This window comes from Zonotrichia leucophrys, chromosome 2, assembly GCF_028769735.1.
Source record: "Zonotrichia leucophrys gambelii isolate GWCS_2022_RI chromosome 2, RI_Zleu_2.0, whole genome shotgun sequence".
NCBI lineage: Eukaryota > Metazoa > Chordata > Aves > Passeriformes > Passerellidae > Zonotrichia > Zonotrichia leucophrys.
The window spans coordinates 67,005,758-67,030,486 of NC_088171.1; the positions used below are offsets into that span (position 1 = coordinate 67,005,758).

The 24,729-nt window shown below is 37.6% G+C and overlaps 1 protein-coding gene across 4 annotated transcripts; it reads left to right on the forward strand.

The window, feature by feature from the left end:
• Positions 1-244: 244 nt before the first annotated feature.
• On the forward strand, positions 245-24,089 carry SLC35B3 (solute carrier family 35 member B3). 4 transcript variants are annotated; one of them, XM_064705302.1, is made up of 10 exons: positions 245-366; positions 4,143-4,418; positions 5,689-5,810; positions 7,670-7,824; positions 9,283-9,390; positions 11,390-11,487; positions 14,213-14,305; positions 14,707-14,818; positions 17,711-17,780; positions 18,773-24,089. In XM_064705302.1, exons 2-10 carry the CDS (start codon positions 4,218-4,220, stop codon positions 18,921-18,923), a joined length of 1,110 nt encoding a protein of 369 aa, XP_064561372.1. In that variant the 5' UTR covers positions 245-366; positions 4,143-4,217; the 3' UTR covers positions 18,924-24,089. The 4 variants fall into 4 exon arrangements, with proteins under 4 accessions (XP_064561372.1, XP_064561371.1, XP_064561374.1 ...); XM_064705301.1 differs by lacking the exon at positions 245-366 and adding an exon at positions 446-495; XM_064705304.1 differs by lacking the exon at positions 245-366 and adding an exon at positions 1,109-1,129.
• The last annotated feature ends 640 nt before the right edge of the window (positions 24,090-24,729 follow it).

Sequence of the window (24,729 nt, forward strand, 5' to 3'; positions counted from 1 at the left end):
GAAGCCCTCTCTGGCAGCCAGGAACACGGGAACCGAGAGCGGGGAACCGGTTTTGGGGTTTTTTGTGTAAAAGTCGGGAACGCAGAGCGGAGCCCTGGCCCGGCCCCGCCCCTCAGGCGCGGTGGGCGGTCCCTAACGCGGGCGGGCTCGAGGGCGCCGTCCCCGCCCGCCCCAGGCCGGGTAGCGGAGCACCGAGCGGGCGGCGCTGTGTCGATGCGCTCGCTGCTCGCGCCGACCCCTGGCGCCGGGCGGCCGCCACTTCCGGCGGCGCGGGCCCGCGGAGGCGGCGATCCCGGCAGGCGGGCGGGACGCGCTGGCGGGGGCGGCCGGCTGGAGCCGCCGTGCCCCTCCTCGCCTGCCGGACAGGTACGGGGCGGGGGCGGGGCCGCTCCCCGCTCCTTCCCTCCCTCCCTCAGGCACGGGGGGCGAGCGGGAAGGAGGCGGGGTCGCTTCCTGCGAAGCGTCGCCCGGCATCGGGGGGCCATGGGGGTGATGGTGAGGGGCGCCGGGGGCGGGATGTGGAGCGGGGGGAGCCGGCACTGAGTGCCGGGAGGGTTCGGGTTACCTTTCCCGGGGCAAGGGCGGGGAATGGCGGCCCGTGGCGGCTGGAGAGGCTGTGCCAGCCCTGCCGGGACAGCTGCCAGGCGCTCGGGAAGGGCACACCTGGCGCAGGAGAGCGGGCAGCAGGGAAGGAAGGCTCAGGGCTCCTGCTGGACTCGGTTCCCTTCCCGGTTTGCCTCCGGAGCAGGACGCGGTAGCGCCAAGCGAAGTGTCTGCTCAGGTTTCCCGCAGATGGAATTTGGCTTCCCTGTCACCTGGGGCATCCCTGCTGCGGTGCCAGCTGCGGTCCTGCCACCAGGCATTCCTGGCACTGTCTCCGAAGGGTCATGGCCAAAGCCAACGTGGAGCTCGCCTTGCGTGTCTCAGGCGAGCAGTTCTTCTGAGCGGACTAAGACGCTGGTTTCTGCCAACATGATGGGTTTAACAGATGTTCCTCAGTGTTAAAAACCTTGGCCAACCAAGGCTCGAGCTCCTTCATGATTTTTTTTCCATGCTTAGTACAAGTTGTTAACTTTCTGGAGGCAGAAGAAATTTTGCTTTTCTACTCGTTCATTCGTTTCTCCTTCATGTAATAATCACTATTTTCCGTGCTAGGTTAAAATACTGATCTGCAAGGGACTTTTTTTTTGAAGGGGGAGAAGCAGGAAGTCTCTGATCTAAAGAATCTGTTGTTTACACTTTCACGAAAGGGAGGAGAAAGAAGAGAGGGAAATTGGTATTTTACACAAATCGGGACAGCTCTTAACTCTTCATAAAACAGATTTTTGCTCTATGTTCAAGATATGAATTAGGTGCTTGAGAAATTTGGTGAGAGGAGTAGGAATAACAGTTTTCATGCTTAGAAAAATAGCAGTTTGAGAAGTCAGTGTGAATTTCAGAAGAATTCTGTCGCTGTTGCTAATGAAATTACTTGGTGGAGACTTTCAAATGCATACACACATTTACAGTTTCTTCAGCTGTTAAATAATATTCTTTGAAGGATGTAGAGAAAAACAATTACCGTGTGTCACAGTTTTATGGATGGTTGTGGGTGTGTCTGGAGTGATCAGTTTCCACTTTCCACAGTTTACCACTTTCATGACAGACTCAGTAATCTGCAAAAAATTAAGTGGAGAGACTGTAAAATCTGGTGGTGTTCCTGAGGAAATATTTTTAATAGAAATAGTTGGAAATCGAAGTTTATGTTAATTGTGTGGTTTAATGCTGGGAGGCAGCTCAGCACTACACAGCCACTTGCTCACTTTCCTCACTACCCCCAGAGGGATGGGGTGAGAGGAAAGGAAGAGTAAAATCAAAAGTTATGGGTTGAGATAAAATTTTTTAAGAAGTGAAGAAAAATATGGGTAAAGAGAAGCAAACCAAAGCTGGTGATTTAGGATCTCCTAAATCAATGTCCAGCCAGTTCCTGAGCTAACCAGATAGTCTGAAAAGTGTAAATTTGTTCATGATCACTTCATACCCACTTGTTCTCATTCTCCTGTCCTTAAAACTGTTTTTTCTCCTTAGTGATACTCCATACTTGTATGGAAAGCAGGTCTATTTCCTTTTCATAGGGGTTTTGTTAGGCTAGACAAGTTATGCTTTCATCTTTTTTCAGTTCCTAAGATGGGCAACCTGCTCCTCCATCCTGATAACCCTTGTTTGCCATTGTTCTTTCAATCTTTCTCTGAGGGTGATCAGAACTCTCTTATATCGTCTGTGAAGGTTCATTCATGCCTCATTATCTGACATTAGTTCTTTTCTGGTTTTACTAAAATTAGTCTAAAACTTTTTTTCTTTTGTTTTATGGTCACTTCATGTTGGAATTAGTTAAAAATCCGCAGGGGTAAACTTTCTACCTCTCACTTCTGATCTTGAAGTGAAGAGCTATGAATTTAGGCACAAATAATTGTTATGGTCCCTGAACACCTGTTATACTCCCCAAGATGGTCTTTCAGAACTCTAGTAGGAGTCTTGTTCTAACCTGATAGTAGCTCATATGAAAAAGAAACCATAAGCACCTTGCATGCTTCATACTAATACTTAATTTCTCAGCTAACCTTAAAATTTCTAGTATTGTATCATATATTCTATTTACCAGTGTTTTTGCAGACTACAGTGTTTGCATGATCTAGTGTCAATGTACTGGGACATTTAAAATGGGGAAAGCATTTTTTTATGTATGTGTGATGAGAAGAATTATTCTTGAGGTGGGAAAAACAAATCACTAAACAGCTGGGACAGGCACACTGTAATTACTGTCTGCTCACAGAACTTGATGCTGACCTACACTTAAAAATCCTGGGACAATTGGCTGACCAGTGTGTTTTATCTTTAAAAAACCCATCAAATATTTACTCTCTGCTGAGCTGGAAAACAGAATTATTTCCATCTCAGTCTACTAAGCCGCTACATTCCTTCTGTAGGCTTCAGTCATCTGGTTTTGTTTTCTGTTACATGTGGAAATTGCTACATATGATAAATATTAAATATTGAAGATGGAGGGAGAGACCCAACTTCCTTGTTCAGCATCTGACTCCGTTTATTCACTCAGTCACTTTTTATAACAGTGGTAATCAAGTTCATGCATATTGCAAAATCTGAGCTCCTGACAGGCTGTAGAGAAAACTTCAGCTCCTCCTTTTGTTTACAATACCTGAAGTTAGTTTACTGAAACCAAGATCAGTGTTCCCACCATAATATGAAAGGTTCTCAAAACCTTCATATCTATTCCCAGGCTGGCCGTCTGTTCCCAGTAGCAGCCAAGGACAGAACGGTCTGAGAATCTTGTTCTTTATATAAAAGGTGGCTGAGAACCTAATTATTTACAGGATCAAGCCTGGGAAAGGCTGCTTTTTCCCTTAGCTGAATACCTTCATGGCCTCTTTCTTTAAGCCATGCTTAAACCAGGCTCTCCACAATTAAAGAGATTGCCATATCATAGACCTGATCAGATAAACAGTCTGATTTTTGAGACTGGCGTCTCAATCTGCTTGTTTCAATCTCCATGTACTTTTCTGAAAAACTGTGCAAGAAATAGTGAATACATGTGAGGATGAGGAGATAACTTCTTTGGTTTCCATGCTTGTATGGAATGTGCTTGTAGCTGGTCCTAGGCTCAAATCTGTAATTTTTAGCAAGGCTTCCCATGTTGTGAGCTAGTCTGGTGTGTTTTGCTGAGGAGATGAAGGAAGGTGGGCAGAACCACAGTGCTTCAATGCCAGTTCTTTCACTGCTGGTCATGGAGATCACTTCTCTCCCAAGCAGTCACTTCTGTGAGTATGAGAGGACCACTTGGAGGTGTTGGGACACTCAAGCTGGTTTTCTGTTGCTGATTTTTTGGGGTTGATTGGTTGGTTTGTTTGCTATGTCAAGTGTAGGAATGAAGCAAAACTGCTTTCATAAAGTGTTGTTTGCCTCTGGTGTTAACAAAGTTAACTGATGTTAACTTTGGACTTCAGAAAAGATAAGTAAAACTTGTGAGTAAAAACAATTCAACAAAACTCTGAAACCTTTATATTTCCCCTGTAAAGTCCCATTCATTTACTGTTGTTGTTGAAGGCTGTATGTTGTGTCCCATCTGACTTTAGCATTTCTTTCAGCTTTTAGACAGAGAACACACAGGAGAAAAGCAGGCAGAAGACAACAATAGCCCCGAATGCAGCGAGCCAGGAACCATGGATCTGAAATTCACTTCATCAAGAAAATACATTTCCATCAGTGTACCCTCCAAATCTCAAGCTATGTCTCCCCATATCAAATCAGTAGATGATGTTGTAGTTCTTGGCATGAATCTCAGCAAATTTAGCAAACCTACTCAATTTTTTATCTGTGTTTCTGGAGTTTTTATGTTTTATCTAATCTATGGATATTTACAGGTAAATATTATGAACTTGTGTCTTAGGCCAATTCCTCCTACCCCTTGTCTTTTTCAATAGCATAATAATATAGTATGTATTTTAATATGCATAGATGTTTTAAATTAGATCTTTGTTGCAAAGTCAGCCTTTCAGTGTTTAAGAGCAGAAAGTAATATATAATCTAAGTTGCCATTATGGTTCATGTGCCTGTAAAGTTTAGATCCCTTGGACTTTCATAACTTGATCTTTTACTTCTGTGTGCAAGATACATCAAAGTCTTCATTGATGCTGAAAACTTTAGATCTCCTTAAGTTGCATGAGTACTGTGCAGTTACAGTCATCTTACTTTTCTCTCTGCTCTCAGGACAGAGCTGAAACATGTACTATGGTAATTTTTTAAGCAGAAGGATAATGTTTATGCCATTTTAGTTAAACATTCACCATTCTGCTAGTCTTTTCTCTCTTATCTTGAGCAGCTACATTTCTGTTCCCTTTTTAAAATTATTTTTGAATTCATGGAGTATTCTGAATAAAGCAGTGATTAAAAAACTTGATCATTAAAAATCATGTTTCTAATGCAGTTTTCAAAAGCAGCTGAGAAGTTTGCGAACATAAAGTTACTTCAAAAGAGTTAGGAAAATATGATCAGTAATTAAAAGCAGAATCCCCAAAAGGTAGATATTAGGTAGCCTTTTGTTTCTATAACTGATACACCTACATAACTCTTTATGACGTGTATATATTTTTCCAGAACAAATTGCTCTGGTTTGAAATATTCCTAGAGCCTACAAATTTTTATGAACTCACATGGGCTGTTTAATGTTGGCACTCACAGTATTGGGTGTGCATTTCTAAGAGTTGAAAATTATCAGTAAGCATGTTTGTTAGAGAAAATTTGTATTAAATTTATCTAGAGATATTTATAAAATCTGAATAAAAACGGTCTGCTGAAGTAAATGAATGGAAGAGCAGCAAAAAAGGCAGGCAGGAAGCTGTCTGTAATATGAGATAATTAGTAATGCATCAAATGTATTCCCCTAATGAATTGATCCATTAATTTTATTGTATTTATAACAACAGTAAATTTTCTCCTTTCATTTTGGAGAACTTAAATGGTCTTTTTCAATATTTTCACAAGTTACATGTGGCAGATAAATCTAGTTAATAACCAGCAACTGCAAAGGCTAGATTTGCATGCACATCAAGGGAAAAAGGTCTGTTAATTCTTCTTTATCCATTTAATATTTTGGTGTATGTACATGACTGTGGTGGGTTTTTGTTTTTATAGGAATTGATATTTTCAGTGGAAGGTTTTAAACCTTTTGGTTGGTACCTCACTTTAGTGCAATTTGGATTTTATTCCATTTTTGGACTAATAGAATTGCAGTTGATTCAGGACAAAAGAAGAAGGTATGTGTTTTTCCAAGCATTTTACACTGTCCGTGAAATTAGAAGTATTTGATACTTAGCATAAATTTAACTTGTGTTTTTTGAATGTGAGTACTGTAAAGCATTGCTAGCAGTTCTGTAGATAAAAGGAAGTGAATTTGCTGGATGATGTTAGAGAATATTTTAGAAGCACCCTCTTGGATTTCGGGCCTGTAAGTAGTTCTGTTGACTCTGCTGTCACTGTCCCACTTGCAGAACATATTGTGTCCTTAATGTGGCTGATAGAGAGTGAGTCACGTATGTGTTGCTTGGGATTGTCACATCTAGAATAGAGCCAATGCACTTCACAGCACTTGAAGCCATCTGTCAGTGAATATGTTTTCCTCAAATATTGGCACCTCCTCACCAAGAGATTCCTCTTACGTGCTGTGCATCTTGGAGAATGTCAGAGGTCAGCTCTCTGCTTACTGTGTAGCTGAGTGGGTTTGCTTCAAAGGATGTGCTGAAGTCTTGTGTTTTGCATTTAAGACAGCACTCATACCACTCTGCCACAAAACTGTTCTGTGTTTTCACTGCAGTGGACGAAGGAAATTTTTGATTTCTGAATCCCACTGGAAATGGGATCTTTTCTGACTCAGTGTAGCCATTCTGCAGCCTCCTACCCAGCTATAGTCTCTGCAAAGTGTTTATTGAGGCACTCTGGAAACTTGAATACAGGCTGTCATGGTGTACATGAATTTTAAAGGTGCCTCATATTGTAGTAGAACATAACTAGTTTTCCTTACCTGCAGTCAGCCTTGGACGATTTTGCATATACTGGTTTTAGATTATAAAATTCTTTTTTAGCGAAACAACATAACTTTGATAAATTATTCCTTTTACTTTAAACACTGACAGCTTGTATTTCAAGTTACCTGACTTCTTGAGATGCATCAGATAATATTGCACAGTTACCTTTTGGATTACTTGTATTTATGGGGTTTTATTACCAGTTGGAAATGCTTACAGAGCATTTGCCTTCAAGTAAGTCGTGTTGGAAATGTAGATCTGAAATAGATTTTACATTTTATTTTCTATAACCCAGACATCTTCTTGTAGACATGCAGAAATCTATATTTTTAAAATTTTTAATTTTTCTTTCATGGCTCAGAGTATATGTACATCACATAATGAGTTACAGAGAAGACAGGATTGCAGCATGACGGCTCCTTATGTTCTTAGTGTGGTTCTGAGTGCATGAAAAATAGCTGAACATATGCACAGCAGTAACTGTAAAAAAATCACAAAGTGAGCACAAAAGTAACTGTTGGATCATCTGTTGTCAGGTGGTAATTTCATCAGATTGTGAACAAAATATTGAAAATGTTCAACAAGCCCCTCTGTTCATGGTGTCTGAATCACTGCTCTCTTAGTTTCATTGGGTTTCATTAAAAAATGGTACTTTTTTCAACTTTCTTCATTTTAAAATTGTCCAGGTTCACATGAAAACTTCACCAAAGAAGTTGTCACAGTGACCTGTGAGAGAACAAAGATCCAGGTTATTTCAGTATACCAATTTGCCACATTTCCTTTGAAACCTTTGTCTTGATTCTTGTGTAAATAACATACCTTCTCAGAAGCAGGTTAAAGAATTACTTCTTGAATACTTCATGAGCCATGAAGTTTTTATTGTCTTGTATTTGCTTTTTATTTGCAGTAATTGAAAGAAATTAAATATGAAATCAGAGATTTTTGTGCATTTTTAAATTTCTATTAAATGAAATTCAGTGAGGAAGATGTTGAGGTTGTATTACAAAAGTATTTCTTTAACTGAAATTTCCAAGCTAAATCTCCTCTAGATGAGTCTGTAATGCCAAGATCTGTATGTTTATGTTTTGTAGAATTCCTGGCAAAACCTACATGATAATAGCATTTTTGACAGTGGGAACTATGGGTTTGTCAAATACCTCTTTAGGATATCTGAATTACCCTACTCAAGTCATCTTCAAGTGCTGTAAACTGATTCCAGTTATGATAGGTGGGGTTTTTATACAAGGTAAGTGTTAGTCTTGCTATTCGATGATTTTTTTAAAAAAAAAATCTTTCTTTGAGAGGCAGTCACAGGTGGAATCCTGTACTTTTTAATATTCTGCTGGTAGAATTTTTCTTATAGGAGGAAAAATGAGAATTTCTGAAGCATCTTCTGGGAAATGTACAAATGTATTTAGATCAACAGAAAGTATGGGGAAAAACATTGTACTGGTCACTTGCAAAACTTGATTTTTACACAAGCTTTCTTAATTTTTAGGAAGTGTAAGTTTGTTTTCTAATCTAAATCACTTAATAAATGAAACAATTTCAATATTGAAATGGAAAAAAGAATCCAACCAGGAGTTGTGAAGAAAATCTCTACTCTTGTTTGAAAAGATTAATTCCTAAATTTTGATTAAATGTTTAATCGGAAATACACCTGATTTTGCATGTCTTTGGCTAGTCCTAAAGTCATAGTGCATATTCCAATAAGAGAAAATGGAATATGGAGAAAAACAGGAAAAGTTTGTAGTTATGTGAATAAGTATACTTCAGTGTTTCTGGATTTAGAAGGGTTAAGCATATTATAATAATAAAGTTTGTGTTCAATACACAAATGTTTAGTCAGTAACACTCCGCATGGACAAGTATAATGGAACAAAGTCTAGAATGCTGTGTTTCTGTTTCTGTTGGTAATCCTGATCTTCTGGCTGAAAAACAACTGAATTTTCAAAGGAGTTTTCAAGTTTACATACGTACATGCCTACACAGTATTTACCTTTTATTTGGAGTAATTTTATCATTTTAATGCAAAGTGACTGGTATTTCCCTAAAGCTTTATGAAACTTTTTATTGTGTTGTAGTAGTGTTGTAGTCTCAGAAGCTATTTCTTTTTAATATTGTTGTTACAAAAATTCAGTTCAACAAACTTCTCTTGAAGCTTATGTTCAAAGTTCAGCTTCTGAGCAAAGAATACATTATTTTAAACAAGATATACTAACTCCTGCTTTATCATGCCCTTACTTTCTTTTTCCATTCCCCTCCACAACCTGTCTCTCCCAAACTATAAGACAATGTAGAGTTCTCAGAGTACCAAAGTTGTCTGTCAGTGTTTGGAACTGACTTCTTTCCGATTAGTAAAGGCAGCTGAAATGTCTTGTGTGAGGGAAAAGTATTAAGAAACATCTAAGCTGTCCTGAAGTTGCTAGGGGAATGCTTTGTCAGGGAGGAAGTGCTTTGTGTCAGTGCTGCAACTGTGAACTCAAACCAAAGCTGATCACAAGAATCAGGTATTTCCCCTGTGGTAGGAATTTCTGTTGTAGAAGAAACTAAGTCTGGTTGTGAAAGACCAGAACATTGAGTCTCCTGTCTAAATAGAAGAATGACATTGGAACAATGTTTCCTTAGTCTTCTAGTCTGTTAAACAGGATAAACATGAAATTCTGAGTGCTAACAGTGCATTCTTGCTGTTTGTATTTTGTAGGAAAACGTTACAATATTGTAGATGTGTCTGCTGCCTTGTGTATGAGCCTTGGATTAATATGGTTTACTTTAGCTGACAGCACAGTTGCACCAAACTTCAACTTGACAGGTAAAAACACAATTTAGAGTTTAAAAAAATGCTTGGTTTTTCCTACAATAAGCATTCCATTGAAGTTCTGAGTTCTTGCTGGAGTGCCTTCAGGTATCCTACTGAAAATGCAGTTTCATTGTAGCTTTGCTCTAGCAGAACTCTGTGGCCTCTGGTTGAAATGTCTCATATATTCTTAAGAAAGACTTACCCCAGTACATATATATTAAAATAAATATGATAAATTTGGTTGGAACATTTTAAAACTTAAAAAGATAAGTTGTCTTTCCCAGTTAAATGTTTAAGTATTTTTCCATTTCAGAACCGTTTGCTTTATATTAACGGATGATCGCTGTCAGATTTGCTGTAGTTTTTAGGTGGAGTTCTCACATTTTAACCTTTTAATACTATCTAAGTCAGAAGCAAAGCAAGGATTTTGAACTGCTTGGAATGAAAAACTTCATTGAATTTCCTTGTCAAATGACAAAGGGTAACTGAATTCCTGAGTTCATTCCAGTGATTTGTATGGAACTGTTTCTATGCAGATTTCTTTCAGAACTAATTTGGGTCCAGTTTTTCCAATTGTTTTTACTCATGCTTTACATCCAATAAAACACAGGTGGTCTTATCCATGACTTTGCTGCTGCTGCTTCTGTTCAGCACTGCCACAATGACTGGAACAATTCTCCTCACACTCTAAAATGTGCAATGGACATAAGATTAACATTTCTCTTGTTCCCCACGTTTCTCCTCTCCATGTGCACTGGTGCTTCAAGTTCCAGGTAACCTTTTCATCTCAGTCCAGTGCTAATAATGCATTTGTCCAGTGGTGTGCCTAGGCCATTAAGCATGGCCAGAACATGAATCATGATGAAGAATGCCCATGGAGGGACATTCATCCCTCACTTTACAGAGTGGAATTGCTGAACTGGAGCCGTTATTATATCTTTGGACCAGAGCTGAATCCATGCAGATGAGATTCCTATATTTTTAGCATTACCAATATTATTCATGTTATCATGTCTTTTCCATTGAGTTATACCTTGTCCATTGCCTGATAATCTTGAATGATGAAGAGACCTGGAAAGTCTGGCCTTGGAAAGGAAATGGTTCCCAAACTAAAAACATTGATTTAAAGTTCTTTCCGAGAAAATACCACCTTAAGCTTCATGGGCCTTAAAAATGTGAAAATCTTCCACCTCTGACTGTAAGAACATAGGATTAAGAAAATAAAACACTGCTTGTTTCTAGTCTTCTAGTTTCTTCCCTGACATGATCTTTTAAGGAACCAAGACTAGAGCGGGTTTTGATTTGCATTTTGATGATTAGTATCTTCTGTAATGTTGTATACTTAGGAAAAGTGATATTTCAACCTGTGTTCATCATTAAATAGAACAGTCATGAAAGTTTGTGGGTTGGGAAATGAGCTGTGATTGACATGACTAGAGTTATCAGGTTTTTTGTTATTGGAAAGCTCATTGCAGTAGTGACTATATAGTGACTTCCTTGTCAGCATAAATGGTAACCTAAAACCATGGAGCTTGTACCTGAACAGTAGTTTTTCTTTTAAATTAGTGTTTCAGTAATTAAAGATCTCTACTTTCCAATCCTCTTGCATTTTTTTACCATCACATCTAACATTTCTATTTGCCTTTGTCAGGGAAAAAAAAAAAAGTGGAATTAACTACTGAAAAAGAGTATTTTCATTTTCTCTGGTTATATATCATCATTAACTAACTGCAGATGATACTCTTTGTCACTCTTGTTACTACAAAAGCTACAGCTGGCTTCTTTATAGCAATGTCCAGATGTTCCCATCAAGCTTAGAGACACACAGTGCTCAGGGGTTAATTGGTGGAGACAGAGTGGAGGTGGGAACTTCCTTGTGCTGGTGTCATGAAATATTTTTGCTGACTTCTATAGGGGAGGGCTGGTTATTATTGCTCTATTCCTTGGACTTTTTGCCACCATTCTGCAATGAATATTCTGAAGAGTGTTTTTTGTTTGTTTGTTTTAATAGGTGTGATCCTAATATCCCTTGCCCTCTGTGCAGATGCAGTTATAGGAAATGTACAGGAAAAAGCTATGAAGTTGCACAATGGTTCTAATTCAGAAATGGTAAATACCACATTTGCAATTTTAAAAGAACATGTTTTATCATGGGCAAGGCATCCATTAACAAAGCATGGGATTTAATGTGCTTTTCTCTTGCTTCTGGAGGGAAAAGCTCTTGGTGTACTGTTCTTGGGGTTTTCTGTTTGTCTGAGGAGTTCTGCTGATTTTCCTGTTTCATTTTCAATCTTTCAAGGGTGCTGCTTTCTGAGTGCAACTTCAAATACAAATACAATATAGCTACAGAAACACTCATTTCTAGCAACAATTCCTTTGTCTACCCTGCAGGCCTGAGATCAATGTAGTGCTTTTTGTATGATCATGCACTTCATCTCTGAGAAATACACACTGTTCCTCTGGTGTAGCTGGGCATGTGTTACATGGAGCATGTTGCTTTACTTTACTTGCTATACTTTATATTCCAGAGTGTGCTAGCACCTGGGAGGCAGGTTTTTAAAAATCTTTTGAAATCTGTTAAACTCTGGGTGAATTTTTTTATTCCTGATTCAGTGAAATACAATTTTGACAATGTCTTGCTCCGTTTTTTTAATATACTTACCTGAAATGCAGATTATCTCTTCATATGGTCTGAAGTTATTTTTCTTTTCAGACAAGACTTGTTTGAATTTTGCATATTTCTCTCTGAAGTTGAGTAAATATAAGTAAATCTTTTACTATAAAAGGCATGATATGAATATGCTACAAGTAAAAAGTTACTGAAATTTGTTTTCTATATTTGGCATGTATTTGATATTTAAAAAGAAAAATCTAATTTTTCATGAGAATAGCTTCAGAAATGGAGAAAAAGTTAGAAAGTATCTTCATATAAGGCTAGAAGTGATTTAGGATGGCTTGAGAGGTTTCAGCTACATACAGGTTTCTGGAAAGTGGAAGATTGTATACCTAAAAGTACCGCTATATTCCTGTTTTTATTCTTGTACTTAGTGTTCACTGTTGAGGTCTGCGGGGAACAGAGATTTGGCTATGTGACCTGATGCAGCCTTCTTTGGCTGTCATTTCCAAAATCCAAAACCAAAGTGCAATCTGTAGCTTTTTTCTTGCCCACTTTGCATTTGACAGTCTTTGCTGCCTTACCTACAAAACTCCTGCTGTCTCCAGGACTTTGCTTTTTGTTCTGCATTAGTCTGACAATGTTGGTCTTCATATGGTATACTCGTACTACTTGTCGGGAATGAGTGTAGTGGTTTAGGATCTAAAGGTTTTTTTCGTGGTTTGGACATTCTACTTCAGGATTTTGTTCAGAGAATTCCGTGCAGAAGTACAAGCAGAATTTTGGAAGTCATTTTTTATACTTGAGACTCTGGGTAAAAATTGAATTGGAATTGGAGATCACGTTTAATGGACAGTGATCTGGAAATAAAATTGAACAATAAAGGTACATGTCATCCACAGGGTCTCTCTTACTCTGTCAAATTTGGAAATTGCCCTAGATTTAAGCAGTTGTGAAAAGAGAAAAGATGTTTTGTGGCTGAAATAATAATCACTGTTCTGCAAGGTGTTACCTAATTTTTGCCTTACATGTCATTTTATAGAAGTGACATATATTACACTGCCTAACAAGGAAATAGCAATGTGGTGCTTATTCCTGGCTGTGAAAAGTGAAGCCTTTAGGAACTTAGGGAGACCAGCTGGATGCAGAGGCAAGCGAAGAACTGGGGACTGACTTCTGTGTGTATAAACAGTGTAAAGTAAAAGCTCTGAGGATTAGGTCATTGGCTTTTAAATGTTTGAAAGCAGGTCTGCTCTTTAAACATGTATGCATCCTTCTTTATTATAGAGCAGTGATAAGTGGTCTGTTGTCTCAAGGAGTTGCTAACAATTTTTAATAGTTTTTTCTCAATAACTGAGATATAACAAGACACTGAGTTTTGAAAGCATAGTAGATCAGCATGTGCTAGCCAGTATGTGTAGAATAGTTCTGTTGACAAGAAAAGACTACTAAATGTTGCCCAAACAGCTGAACGACTCCTGCTGCATGGATGGATGGATGGATGGATGGATGGATGGATGGATGGATGGACAGACGGACGGACAGTTCCAGTTTCTACTTCGGGCTTAGTGTGGGAAAGGCTAGATGAAGATTGTTTTGTTGCTCGGTGCACCTATTAATTGAGTAAGGGTGCAGACAAATAAAGGGCTTACCTGTTTCCTGAGTGTTCTGAGCACTCAACTAGGCCAAAACTGGTCGTATTTAAAAATCCTGCATGTTATAACCATGCGTGTGTGCCATGCATGTGAAATGAAGTGACTCAGATGAAACTTACGTGATGCTTCTGGTGGTTCTGTGCTACCCTTTGCACATTTAATGTAATGCAGGTGTTTACTGTGCTGGATAAGTAGCAGAAAATGAAATAAGTTTAACATGTTCTTCAGACTATTAAATTGCATAGTTGTGGGAAGTTTTATTTAGGCTGTGAAATCCTGAACCTGAAGGATTTACCACATTTGACACTGACCTCAGGACATTATTAACTGGCTAGCTTTCCAAACTTTTTATGTTGTTGTGGGTAGGAAGAATGTGTCTAACACTTAATGTTGACTTTTCACTGTACATCAACCATTATATAAATGCTAGTAAAAATATCATCAAACCCTTCAAATTCAGCTCTGAGTTTCTGAGCATATTAATAGGGCCAAGCATCTGAAAGCATTTAATTTTGTCCTTTTGAAAAGTATCACCTAGTAATTATTTTCTCTTACACTATTCTAGGTTTTGTATTCCTATTCAATAGGTTTTGTGTATATTTTATTTGGATTAACATGCACTAGTGGATTAAGCCCTGCAGTAACATTTTGCTCAAAGGTAAGTGTAAATATTTACCTTTTCTATGAAGAACCTCATTGGAAAACCTTGCTCTCTATGATTCAGAAAATCTTACTTCTATCTCTAAAGTTCTATTTTCATCATGTAAACAGGTTAACTTGTATAATTCATACAGTAAGCAAGTTTTTCCAGTCTTTGATGTGTTAGATAGGGTAATGTTTTAAAAAGCAACAAAATCACAGGACCAGACTTATGAGCTTATAATTTCATTATTATTTTTCCATTATTTAACTAAAATTAAATAAGTATTTTTGCATGAATGCATTGTTGAACAGCTTATTATTGCTCAAGCAGTTGATTAAAGCCTGTAGTTTTATGTCATTTTGCAATACCTCAGGGTTTGTTTTACATTTTCCTAACCGGCTTTTTTATTGTTGCAGCATCCAGTTCAGACTTATGGTTATGCATTCCTTTTCTCCCTGACTGGATATTTTGGCATATCCTTTGTTCTAGCTTTGATTAAAATCTTTGGTGCCCTTCTCGCTGTAACAGGTATGAGCAAATTATATTTTTACTGCCTTTGTATAAAAACAAAGTAATCCTATTCTATTATTTAGGGCAGAGCTTTTGAGAATGTTTCTTACTCTGGCTTTTTTTCTGTTCTTTGTGCTGACTGATTTGTGTAGCATGGATCTTCACATGGTAGAATGTGTTTGAGATCTTCCTGATTCTTTTTGTGCCACAGTTTCAACCCTGAAGAGCCTGTTAAGTGAACTTGTCCGTATAGTCTGTGCTATGTTTTAGTGCAGAACCAGACACTGTTCTGAATGGAGAAGTTGAAATTGAATCACAGAATCATTTGGGTTGGAAGGAACTTCAATGACCATCTAGTTCCAGCTGCCCTGCTATGGGCAGGGACACTTTCCACTAGACCAGTTTGCTCAAAAGCACCATCCAGCTTGGCCTTGAACCCTTCTGGGGATAAGGCAGACACGGCTTCTCTGGACAATCTGTGTCTTACCACTCTGCCAGTAAAGAGTTTCTTTCTGATATCTCATCTAAAGCAGCCCTCTTTCAGTTTAAAGGTGCTCCCCCTTGTCCTGTCACTGCATGCCCTTGTGAAGAGTCCCTTTCCAGCTCTCATGTAGGCCCCCTTCAGGTACTGTGGGTGCTATAGGGTCTTCCCAGAGCCTTCTCTTCTCCAGGCTGAACAATCCCAAGCCTCTCAGCCTGCTTTCATAGGAAAATACAAAAAGGAAAAGACATGTGTCAATTAAAATACTAAAGGAAAAGTAAGGATGTTCTAGAAGGCATAGTAGGCAGTAACATTGTTTCTAAGCATGTGAAACTACAAACATTAGTCCCAAGGGCCTGGTGGGGGGAAGGTGTAGCAAGATGTCATGTAGCTACTTGCCTTTCTTCTTCTCCTAAAAGACACCCTGGTTTCTGTCAGGTGATGCTCTACTTCATTCACAGTAGTGGAAGGGAAAATTCATCATTGTTCTCTGACCTGAGGGTTACATGCTCTGATTTCCTATCAGTTATTGCCTATGCAGCTTGTCTGTTTTGTATTTGCTTTTAACCAAGTTCAGTAGCTCTCTTCACTAGAAATTGACCCAGAGGAGAGGGTTGTTTCATGTATTAAAATACCTCTTAAAAAAAAAAGTCTGACTGTACTAAAAAAAGTTTAAAAATGCTGTAGAATAGTAAACCTTTCCCCAGTTTTCTTATGCCTGACCTTGACAATTCTACCACTTGAGCCCTTTCTGTCTTGCCTGTAGCAATATGAAAATGTTTATTGTTCCTTGGAAGAACACCACATTCATTACTGTCCCTCCCAGCTCCCCCATCCACCCTCCTCCTTCTTGAGGGGAGTGGGGTGAAAGAGTTTAATGAAAATTGTATTTCTATTAGCAGAATGAGAAATTATCAGACTTAATTGGGAAAAAGAAGAAAAGGCACTTAATTTAGAAGGAAATGGTTACATAAATATTTTAATTAATAACTGATTTGAAAGAACAGAAATAATTGTAATTAGAAAAACTGAAGTAATTTAACCATTTTTTAAATTATTCATTTGTAAACTGTTTTCTAATTAAAACTCAATTTTCTTTTTCATTCTTCTTTAATTTTTCATGTAATAGAAAATCATTTTATTTGATGTGCATAAATTTCTTAAAATGTAAAAGGAAAATTATTACTAAAAAGTTGAAGTTGGGGCAGATGTAGCAGTACTGAAGGCTGTTTCTTCTACTATAAAACACTCTTAAGTGAATATTTGTTTTTGGGGTAGAGTTGGGAAGAATGAAACTTGCTTTTCTAGCTAAAGCACTGTGGAAAGGCATCAGTAGTCATTGGATCCCTTTGCCAGTGTGTTGCAGTAAGACTAATTTGGATGTGGTTACACAAATAGGACTTTGCAGTATGATATAGTTAAAGGAACTTCATGGTAAGCAAAATATTTTCTGATATTAAAGTAATAATATTCTTTAGGTGCAGACCTACTGCGCCCTGTGCAAGGGTCTTTCTCAAGTGAGAACCCTGTGCCATTCTATAAAATAACACCTTCTCAGCTCCTTAGCTTCCATAGCTAAACTTGTGTGCTTTCTTACTTTGTTTTTAAACATCTTCTACAACTTTCACTCATTTATTGATTTTGCTTCAGTGATAAACTACATAGGTTTCCTGGTACACAGTTCGCTAGTAATGCTTTATCCTTGTTCATTGCAGGTAGCATTGAAATTGTTAAAAAAATTGTTGGAGCTATAGTTAATTTCAGAGCAACAAAGAGTTTATCTCTATTTTGGAAACAGGATTGTGTTCTCCACTCTTCTTACTACTTGATTCTTTTTAGTGAATGGATCAGGTGTAGAAGAATGTCTCTTAGTGGTTTTGAGGGAAACTTCCTAATGCAGTCACTGTAGTCAGACATTCTTGGTCTCTTTAGCTTCTATGCAAATTTGTAATTCTACTGTTACGGAAATTTTCAGTAACTTCAAAAGAATGATGAGAGGATAATCCCATTCCACTCAAAAATAGAGCCCAAAACACCATGCAGTTGTAATAACATGAGGTGTAAACAGCAAGATATTTGACCTTTGGTCTACATCCAAGCTTTAACAGATGAGTTTATATCAGTTATTTGCATGTTGCTCTCAGAGACTGTGGATTGATTACCATGAAGTTATTAAATAGTAGGTCTTGTTCTGGAAATTTCCTTGCTGTGAGTAGTGTGACTTGAGATGGCACTACTGACACAGTGTATTTGTTTCCAAAAATCACATGGTTCCAGTGCTGTTTTGCATTGCAGTGCAGTCTGTGTTTGCACCAAGGGTGTGATCATCATTTTAGTGAGACAATTATTTTATGACCTGCTAAGCCTTTGTTATGTTCTTTTGTTGTAACTGAATTCTTAAAGAGGTTAATACTTGTTTTCCTCTCTAGTAACAACAGGAAGAAAAGCAATGTCCATTGTGCTTTCTTTTTTGTTCTTTGCAAAGCCATTCACGTTACAGTAAGTACTTACAGTTTTTAGTGGTTTGCAAAGTATTTTGTAAAAAATTATGTTCATCATGAAAATATAACAACACTTACTAATCATATTCAGGGGTTAATATCTTTTTATATCTTCTACAAATGTTGGCAATCTATTGTAAATATTGACTGGCTTGTTAATTCTAATCATGCTAGAGAAAAGAGTTTACATTTTTCTAAAGGTCTGGAAGACAGCAAATAAAATTAGTCATAATATCTAGTGCTTATGATACATTATAAATTGTTTGGGTACTTTCTCTGTGTTGGAAAACTTGTGTAAAGGAAGGGATTTTCTCCATTATGGTATTGCTCCTGCTTTTATAAGCTCAAATTTGAATTCTTAGCTAGCCCTTTTAAATAACTGTATTATCTTGATGTATTATAGTGCCAAATGTTTGAGTAAATGCAGCAAAGTTGCTACTTTGATTTTAATTGCTTCAGTTTTGAAAGAACATAAAATTCTATTTTATTTCTATATACAAATTGCTTTAAGAAAAAAGCTTGCATGCAAATCCCAAATGGAATTTACTACAGCTAAAAATATTGAGGGTTAAAAGAATGGAGAGCTGAAAAAAAATGTGCCTACATTGGGAAGAATGGATATAAGGCACTGAGTGAGAAAATGTTTTGGACCAGTATAGCTCCCATAATCATAGGAAGGAAAAACATACTAAAACCCCTCAGGATTATTTTATTCATATGAGAAAGAACAGATACTATTTAGTTATTATTTAATTTATATATGCATTTCAATAAGCTCTCCAGCCAGGACAGGAATAAAGAAAGGTGGAAGGATAGTAATAATAAATATTCAGGGAAATTCTATCTCAGAGCCCACTGGTTTTTGGGGGATTTTTACTTAACTCTTCTCTTCTTAATGTGAGGTTTGTTTGATCCACAAATATTGATATGTAATTGCTAAAGATGAAGTGCTAATGGTAACTTTTTCCCTCTCCTCTGCCTCCCGTTTAGGTACGTGTGGTCAGGCTTACTGGTTGTCCTTGGTATATTTCTTAATGTTTACAGTAAGAATATGGACAAAATCAAACTGCCTTCACTGCTTGGTCTTTGGAAAAAAAGTGTGGAAGAAAGAAAATCAAGGACGTTGTCACAAACTGTATAAACAGTGGTTCATGCCTTGTCTAGACTTTGACTTACTATTTCATCATACAGTCTTCAACTGATTCACTTTCCAAAGGGAATGTTATTTAAACCAAAGGAGCTGAAGGCATATTGTCTGCTTGCAGATTGCTATAAGTGCACACTTTCATGAGCCCTTTCTTCAGAGCACTTGAATTCATCACAAACGGTGTTGTAGGCCATTGCCAGATGGTTTTATCAGCAATGAAGGACAGCAGCTCCTGGCAAACTGCTGAGAAGCTGCACTCAAGTGAGACACGGTAGAAGACTGGTTTGGGCATTTTAATAATATTGACCATGTGACTGATCTGAAATTAGTGGTTCTTTGTTAATTGTCTAGGTGGGGTAATTTAAATGTAATACTGTACTAATCACCAACTGGTTGACCAAATCGTGAATTCAAAGGTGGAAGGTTTAGAATACAGTATGTTTTCACTCTTTTATATTTTAAATAAAAATGTTGGGGTTTGTTTAAGTTATTTTTTAGGTCATCACAGAACTTGATATTTATTTTAATAATTGAAATTTTATTGAAATCCTAGTGTTTCTCTTTTTGTAGTATTGCTTGCAAGTCACAAAACTGAGATTGAGTTTGTGCAGTCAACACTCATGCTCATGCTAGGAGGAAATGGGCTTTTAAGCTTGAATGGGGTGAGATGGAAACATTGGTGTAAGAAACTGTTATTTGCTTAATCTGTGGTCAAATACATCATTTTTAGTGGCCTGTGGCCGTCTCTCTGATCGTGGTATAAAGAGACATAGAAGTTCTTAAATTTATATCATCAAATCAAAATTCTTCAATTTCAGTATTGGGGTAAATAATAACAGCATCAGCTAATGTGATTGGAATATGTATTATGTCAGTCTGTGTGGTCTTCTGATGAAGTTAAGAGGATTAGGATACAGATTAGTTTTCTTTCTTCAGTGACAGGAGGAGACAATGTGCTACCAGTCTGTCTTTTTCATCATGAATTTAGGAAGACTAAGTCCCTTTATCTCTCTTTCTTTTATAGTCAACTTTCTTTTGAATCACTTGCCATCTCTTTCATTTTATATATTTAACAACAGCACTTTAAAAATACTAATCACCTTACAAATCATTGTTCTTACATGGTCATGGTTTTTTTGTTATTGTGTCCCTTAGATGCATCTTGGTGTGTGTTTCTTTCAACTTAGACACAAATTAATTAGAATTAATTAGAATTAATAGAAATACATAGTCAGAAAGGACATACTGAGAATTAAAAAATCTCACAGGATGGCCTTCTGTCAAAAATACTAGTTGATGAAAGTATTAGAGATATACAAAATGTTTTTCAGACACTTAAGAAGAATTGCTGTTCAAAGGAGCTTGTAGTCAAAGCACAGACACAAAATGTGCCTTAAATTTTTCTTATTTATTTGGTAGCTTGCATCTGCCATGTTAAATATCTTATGGAATAGAGCATGGAGTAACAGCCAGCTGAGCACAAATGGATGAACAAGAGAAGAGCTGTGCTGACATAACTGCACTGTTCCAGTGCTGACACTTCTCTGGGGTGTCAGCAAAGCTTCTCAACACATATAAACCCACTGTTGCCAAATCAGGAGAATTTATTGCATGGAAGAGTTTTGGGTTTTAAATTCCCAGCTGCTGCATGATTGTGTCCTGGATGAGGTAGAGAAGTGAGAATTTGATGGACAGATACACCTTGAGGGAGACAGATGGCCTGCCATGGCTGTCCATTTTCATGTTGCAGCCCAAGTATTATGGTAAGATATAATAAAGCATTCCAATTTCAAATTTGGTGTAAGAGTGCATTTGACCAAGTCAAGGGGATTGATACACTTCTTTCCCTGTAATATTTATCAACTCTTACATTCCTTTGCATTCTTTTCACTAAATGAAGTTGGTCTTTCCAGTGAGGTTAAGATAATTTTACAATCCTCATTCTGCCAGCCGTAAACTCTGCCTGCTGCTAAACTTTATTAACCTTTAGAAAAACAAATTATGTGAAAGCTACAATATATGCAGAAAGTCATAGTAAATATAATTCATTTGGCATCTGTTTTATTTAAATAGATGAGAAGTCACTCACAAAGTTTCTGACTAGAATTCAAATGTAGTATGTATGTTTCTGGACAGCTAATATAATCCAGTTTTGTCTCTGTTGTCTCTCTTTGAAGAGAATAGTAATCACAATAATTCACCTTTTAATTTATTTTCTATTGTACACAGGGCTGAGCTTATGAGCTATCGTTAGGGGAAGTTTTGATTTATTTTTTTATTGTTTTCTTAACTGTAGAAGTGTGTGTTTTGTTTTACTGGTGTACTTCAAAATTATTTTTATATACAAATGGATATTGTAGGTTTACTGTTAATAGCATAGATTTAAGAGTTAGCCCTTTATTTTCATAGGTACGAGTCTAGTACTTGCCAATCAACAATATGCGTGTTAAAGAAAATGCACACACAAGTGAGATTAGTTTATAATTTGCCACACATCATGGTCTGTGCAGTTTGATGCCTTCTTTAAGAAAAACTTCATTTCAGTGAATTACTGTTTGTGGGTTTTTTTTATAAGCTTCATAGTGCATGCAAGCTAGAAAACCTTACAAACCTACAAGTGTTCTTACTACAAAATTTTGGGATTGAGTCTTCTGTACTGTGTATGTATGTTGGTTTTGTGTTGTCTATGAAATATGAATAAGGGCTTGTCCACAAAGTACCTGTAAATTATTTATTTTTTGTGTAAGAGCACTTATATTGGGGTATTGGTTAACCCTTCCCAGTGTTGAAGGCTGGTCATAGTTACTGTTGCATTTTATACTTGTTGTTTCCTGGGCTCTGCAGTAGGCATGGTGAAACTATAGGAAAAAGCCAATCAATTATCTCACCAGAAAATTTGTTACCTAAATATAATGTGAATTAGTTGCTTTTTATTCTTGTGCTACACAACTTTGTCCTCTCTATAAAAAAATTCTATGATGTAGGAATTAGTAATAACAACATTGAAATTCTGAGTAAAATTTAAGTCTGACCAGCATCTCCTCTGATGTCAGGAATCTACTTCTGTGATACCTGCTTCTGCCTCCTTTGGATAGGTGAGGGAGCTCTGTTTTTCTAAATGAACGTGCATTTGCAGTTGCTTTCATATTACATTTTTGCATTTTTCTGGCACACTTCAGTAATGAGGTAACTGACTGAGCAGTGGATTTCTTCAGTGTTTCAGTACTTCAGTATCAGCAGAGCTGCTGATTACACAGGTACCTGTATGGGAATACAAGTCTGGAAGAACTAATGCCCTTCCCTCCAAACCTACAGTGTTTCCTGATCTTGCATTAAATTGTTTGTCTTCATCTTGTTTTACCTCTCCTGTGCTTTGAACTTACCAAACTTTTCAAGCTAAAGCTTGGGCTTTATATCATTCCTACTTGACTTTCTTACTTGTATTTCTTGCTTTTGCATGTGAAATCCTTTTTTAACATGTTCTGTTTATGCACTGTGGATTGTTTCAGGTTTGTATTCCTGTATTTAAGGGCTTACATCACACTTAATCACACTGCGATTACTTTAAATCCTTTATTCTCCATGAAAAAATCTTTCATACTTCTCATTATTTTTGGAAAGGTCTTGCTGAGTGCACATATGAGTTAACTCCTTGACCTCATTCCATCTTCCAAGAAAATCTCTCTTCTCCTTTGCCTGCCTGTGAGAACTAGAGGAAGAGGAAATAAATTATTTCAAGTGCTCTTTTTTTCCCTTTAATAAGTGCCTTCCTTACTTAACCTGGTATGTCTTAATTGTTTCTTTTATTTCTGCCTCCCATGCTCCCAGGCACAAACAAGCCCCTCTCATGTTTGACTGCTGCTTGTTCAATCATGGAAACTTTTTGAGTTGTTTACTGTTCTGAAAAGAAGTATAAAATTGCATGTATACTCTGGAGGGCAGGAAATAATAAGTAAACTTCACAAGTTAAGGAAGTAATTAAATGGATTAATACTTTTTTTCTGGAGGGATTTTTTTATATGGTTTAGTTAATAGCTCAGAATTTTTTAGTGGAGGGGGTTTTCTTTTACATTTTACCTGTTTAAAAGTCTTTATTGTTGGAGATTTTTTCAGAGATGGCCTAGAAGGCAGCTGTGAGGAGCAGGTTCTCACAGCCTGCTTCTGTAAACAGCAGAGGTTCTCAGGTTATTTTTAATTACAAGTAAAGGTGACAAACATGAAGGCCTTGAGAGCCTTGCACATCAGAGTTCTCAGGCAGCTTTCTCATAACAAGTGGATGTTCTATCTTTGGCTGTTTTGGGAAAGCAAGAATAATTTTGAGAACACAAATCTTGGTATTGGAAACATAAGGAGGGGTTGGTATGTTATCTCTGACCTGTTGTGAGCTCAGATTTTGCAATATGCGTGAAGTGAATTAACACTGTTATAAAAAGTGCCTGATTGATGAAAAAGTGGAGTCGATGGCTGACCAATGCAAGGTGGGTCGTCTCCCTCCAACTTCAATACTTTATATTAATTCTAATATTTAATATAAAACTCCTGATGTTTCAGCTTTTAGAGATTAATTTCAGTCTTGCCTATGAGGCAGGAAAACCCTATCACCATTTCAGAGATGTAGCATAAATGGTATCTTGCCCAAAGTTGCCTTGGTAAGTCTGATGAGCAAGGAATAGGGGGTTAATACCCTAAGTCCAGTGTGCCCCAAGTCCAGCAGAGCCCATCTGTACTTTAAATGAAATGGTACCAATGAAAAGTCAATTTTCTTTTACCCCCAGTACTAGAGATGTTCAATTGTTTCTTTTCCTTGTTCTGTACAAGTACAATTTAAAGGGAAAATAAGGCAGCCATAAAATAGCTTTTTCTGCATTTTATTTGAAGTTTTTTGCATTGTCATTTTTTGTTGATTTGTTGTTTTCTGTGAGCACCTCTGTGGAAGCAAGCTGGACACAGTAGTAGATTTAGGAGAAGCATAATATCCTTCACTTTAAGGTGACTGGTTCACTTTGCTACTAGTCAAAAGCTGCTGCCATGGAAAAACTATGAGGAATTGTCATCACATGAGGAATTAAGCATAATGATGCATTGTGGGGTCTGTATCACTTTTGCCATTCTCTTGTAGAGAAGCAAAGACTATTGCAATAAAGAATATTCATGCACAAATAGCGTAGAATACAATGCTGACTTAACACTTCTCTACACCTGGATTGTGTTGTTATGCTAGTTTTTTGAGATGTGTTAGTAATGTATTGCTTGTCTCTACTTTTTAGATGTTTTCATTGTTAGATTTCTCAGTTTTATGCTTCTTTTTTTTTCTTTTTTTTTTTTTTTTTTATCGCTTAGGTTTTAAGTGTGGAGTTTTACATTGTAATTTTGATTACATCTCTAGTGCTGTGACCAGTTCTGGGCTCACCAGCTTGAGAGGGAAATGGGGCTACAAGAGAGAGTCCAGCAAAGTGACGAGAAGATGATGGACTCAGCCATCTCACCTGTGAGGAGAGGCTGAGACACCTGGGATTTTTCATCCTGGAGAAGAGAAGGCTGGGGGGAATTCCATCAATGTGTACAAACACTGAAGGGAGGACACAAAGATGGGGGAGCCAGGAATGACAGCCCTGAGGCAGTGGGCACACACTGAAACACAGGGAGTTCCCTCTGAATAGAGGAAATACTTCCTTACTGTGAAGGTGATTGAGCACTGGCATGGATTGCCCAGAGAAGTTGGGAAGTCTCCATCACTGGATATATTCAAAAATTGGGTGTGGTCTTGGGCAGCTGGCTGTAGGTGGCTTTGCTTTGAGCA

What these genes read in the sequence shown, in the direction of transcription:
- SLC35B3 (XM_064705301.1), top strand. An exon ending in TAATCTATGGATATTTACAG is followed by an intron (nt 4,419 to 5,688) that starts GTAAATATTATG and finishes TTGTTTTTATAG; the next exon opens with GAATTGATATTTTCAGTGGA. An exon ending in CAGTAACATTTTGCTCAAAG is followed by an intron (nt 14,306 to 14,706) that starts GTAAGTGTAAAT and finishes TTATTGTTGCAG; the next exon opens with CATCCAGTTCAGACTTATGG.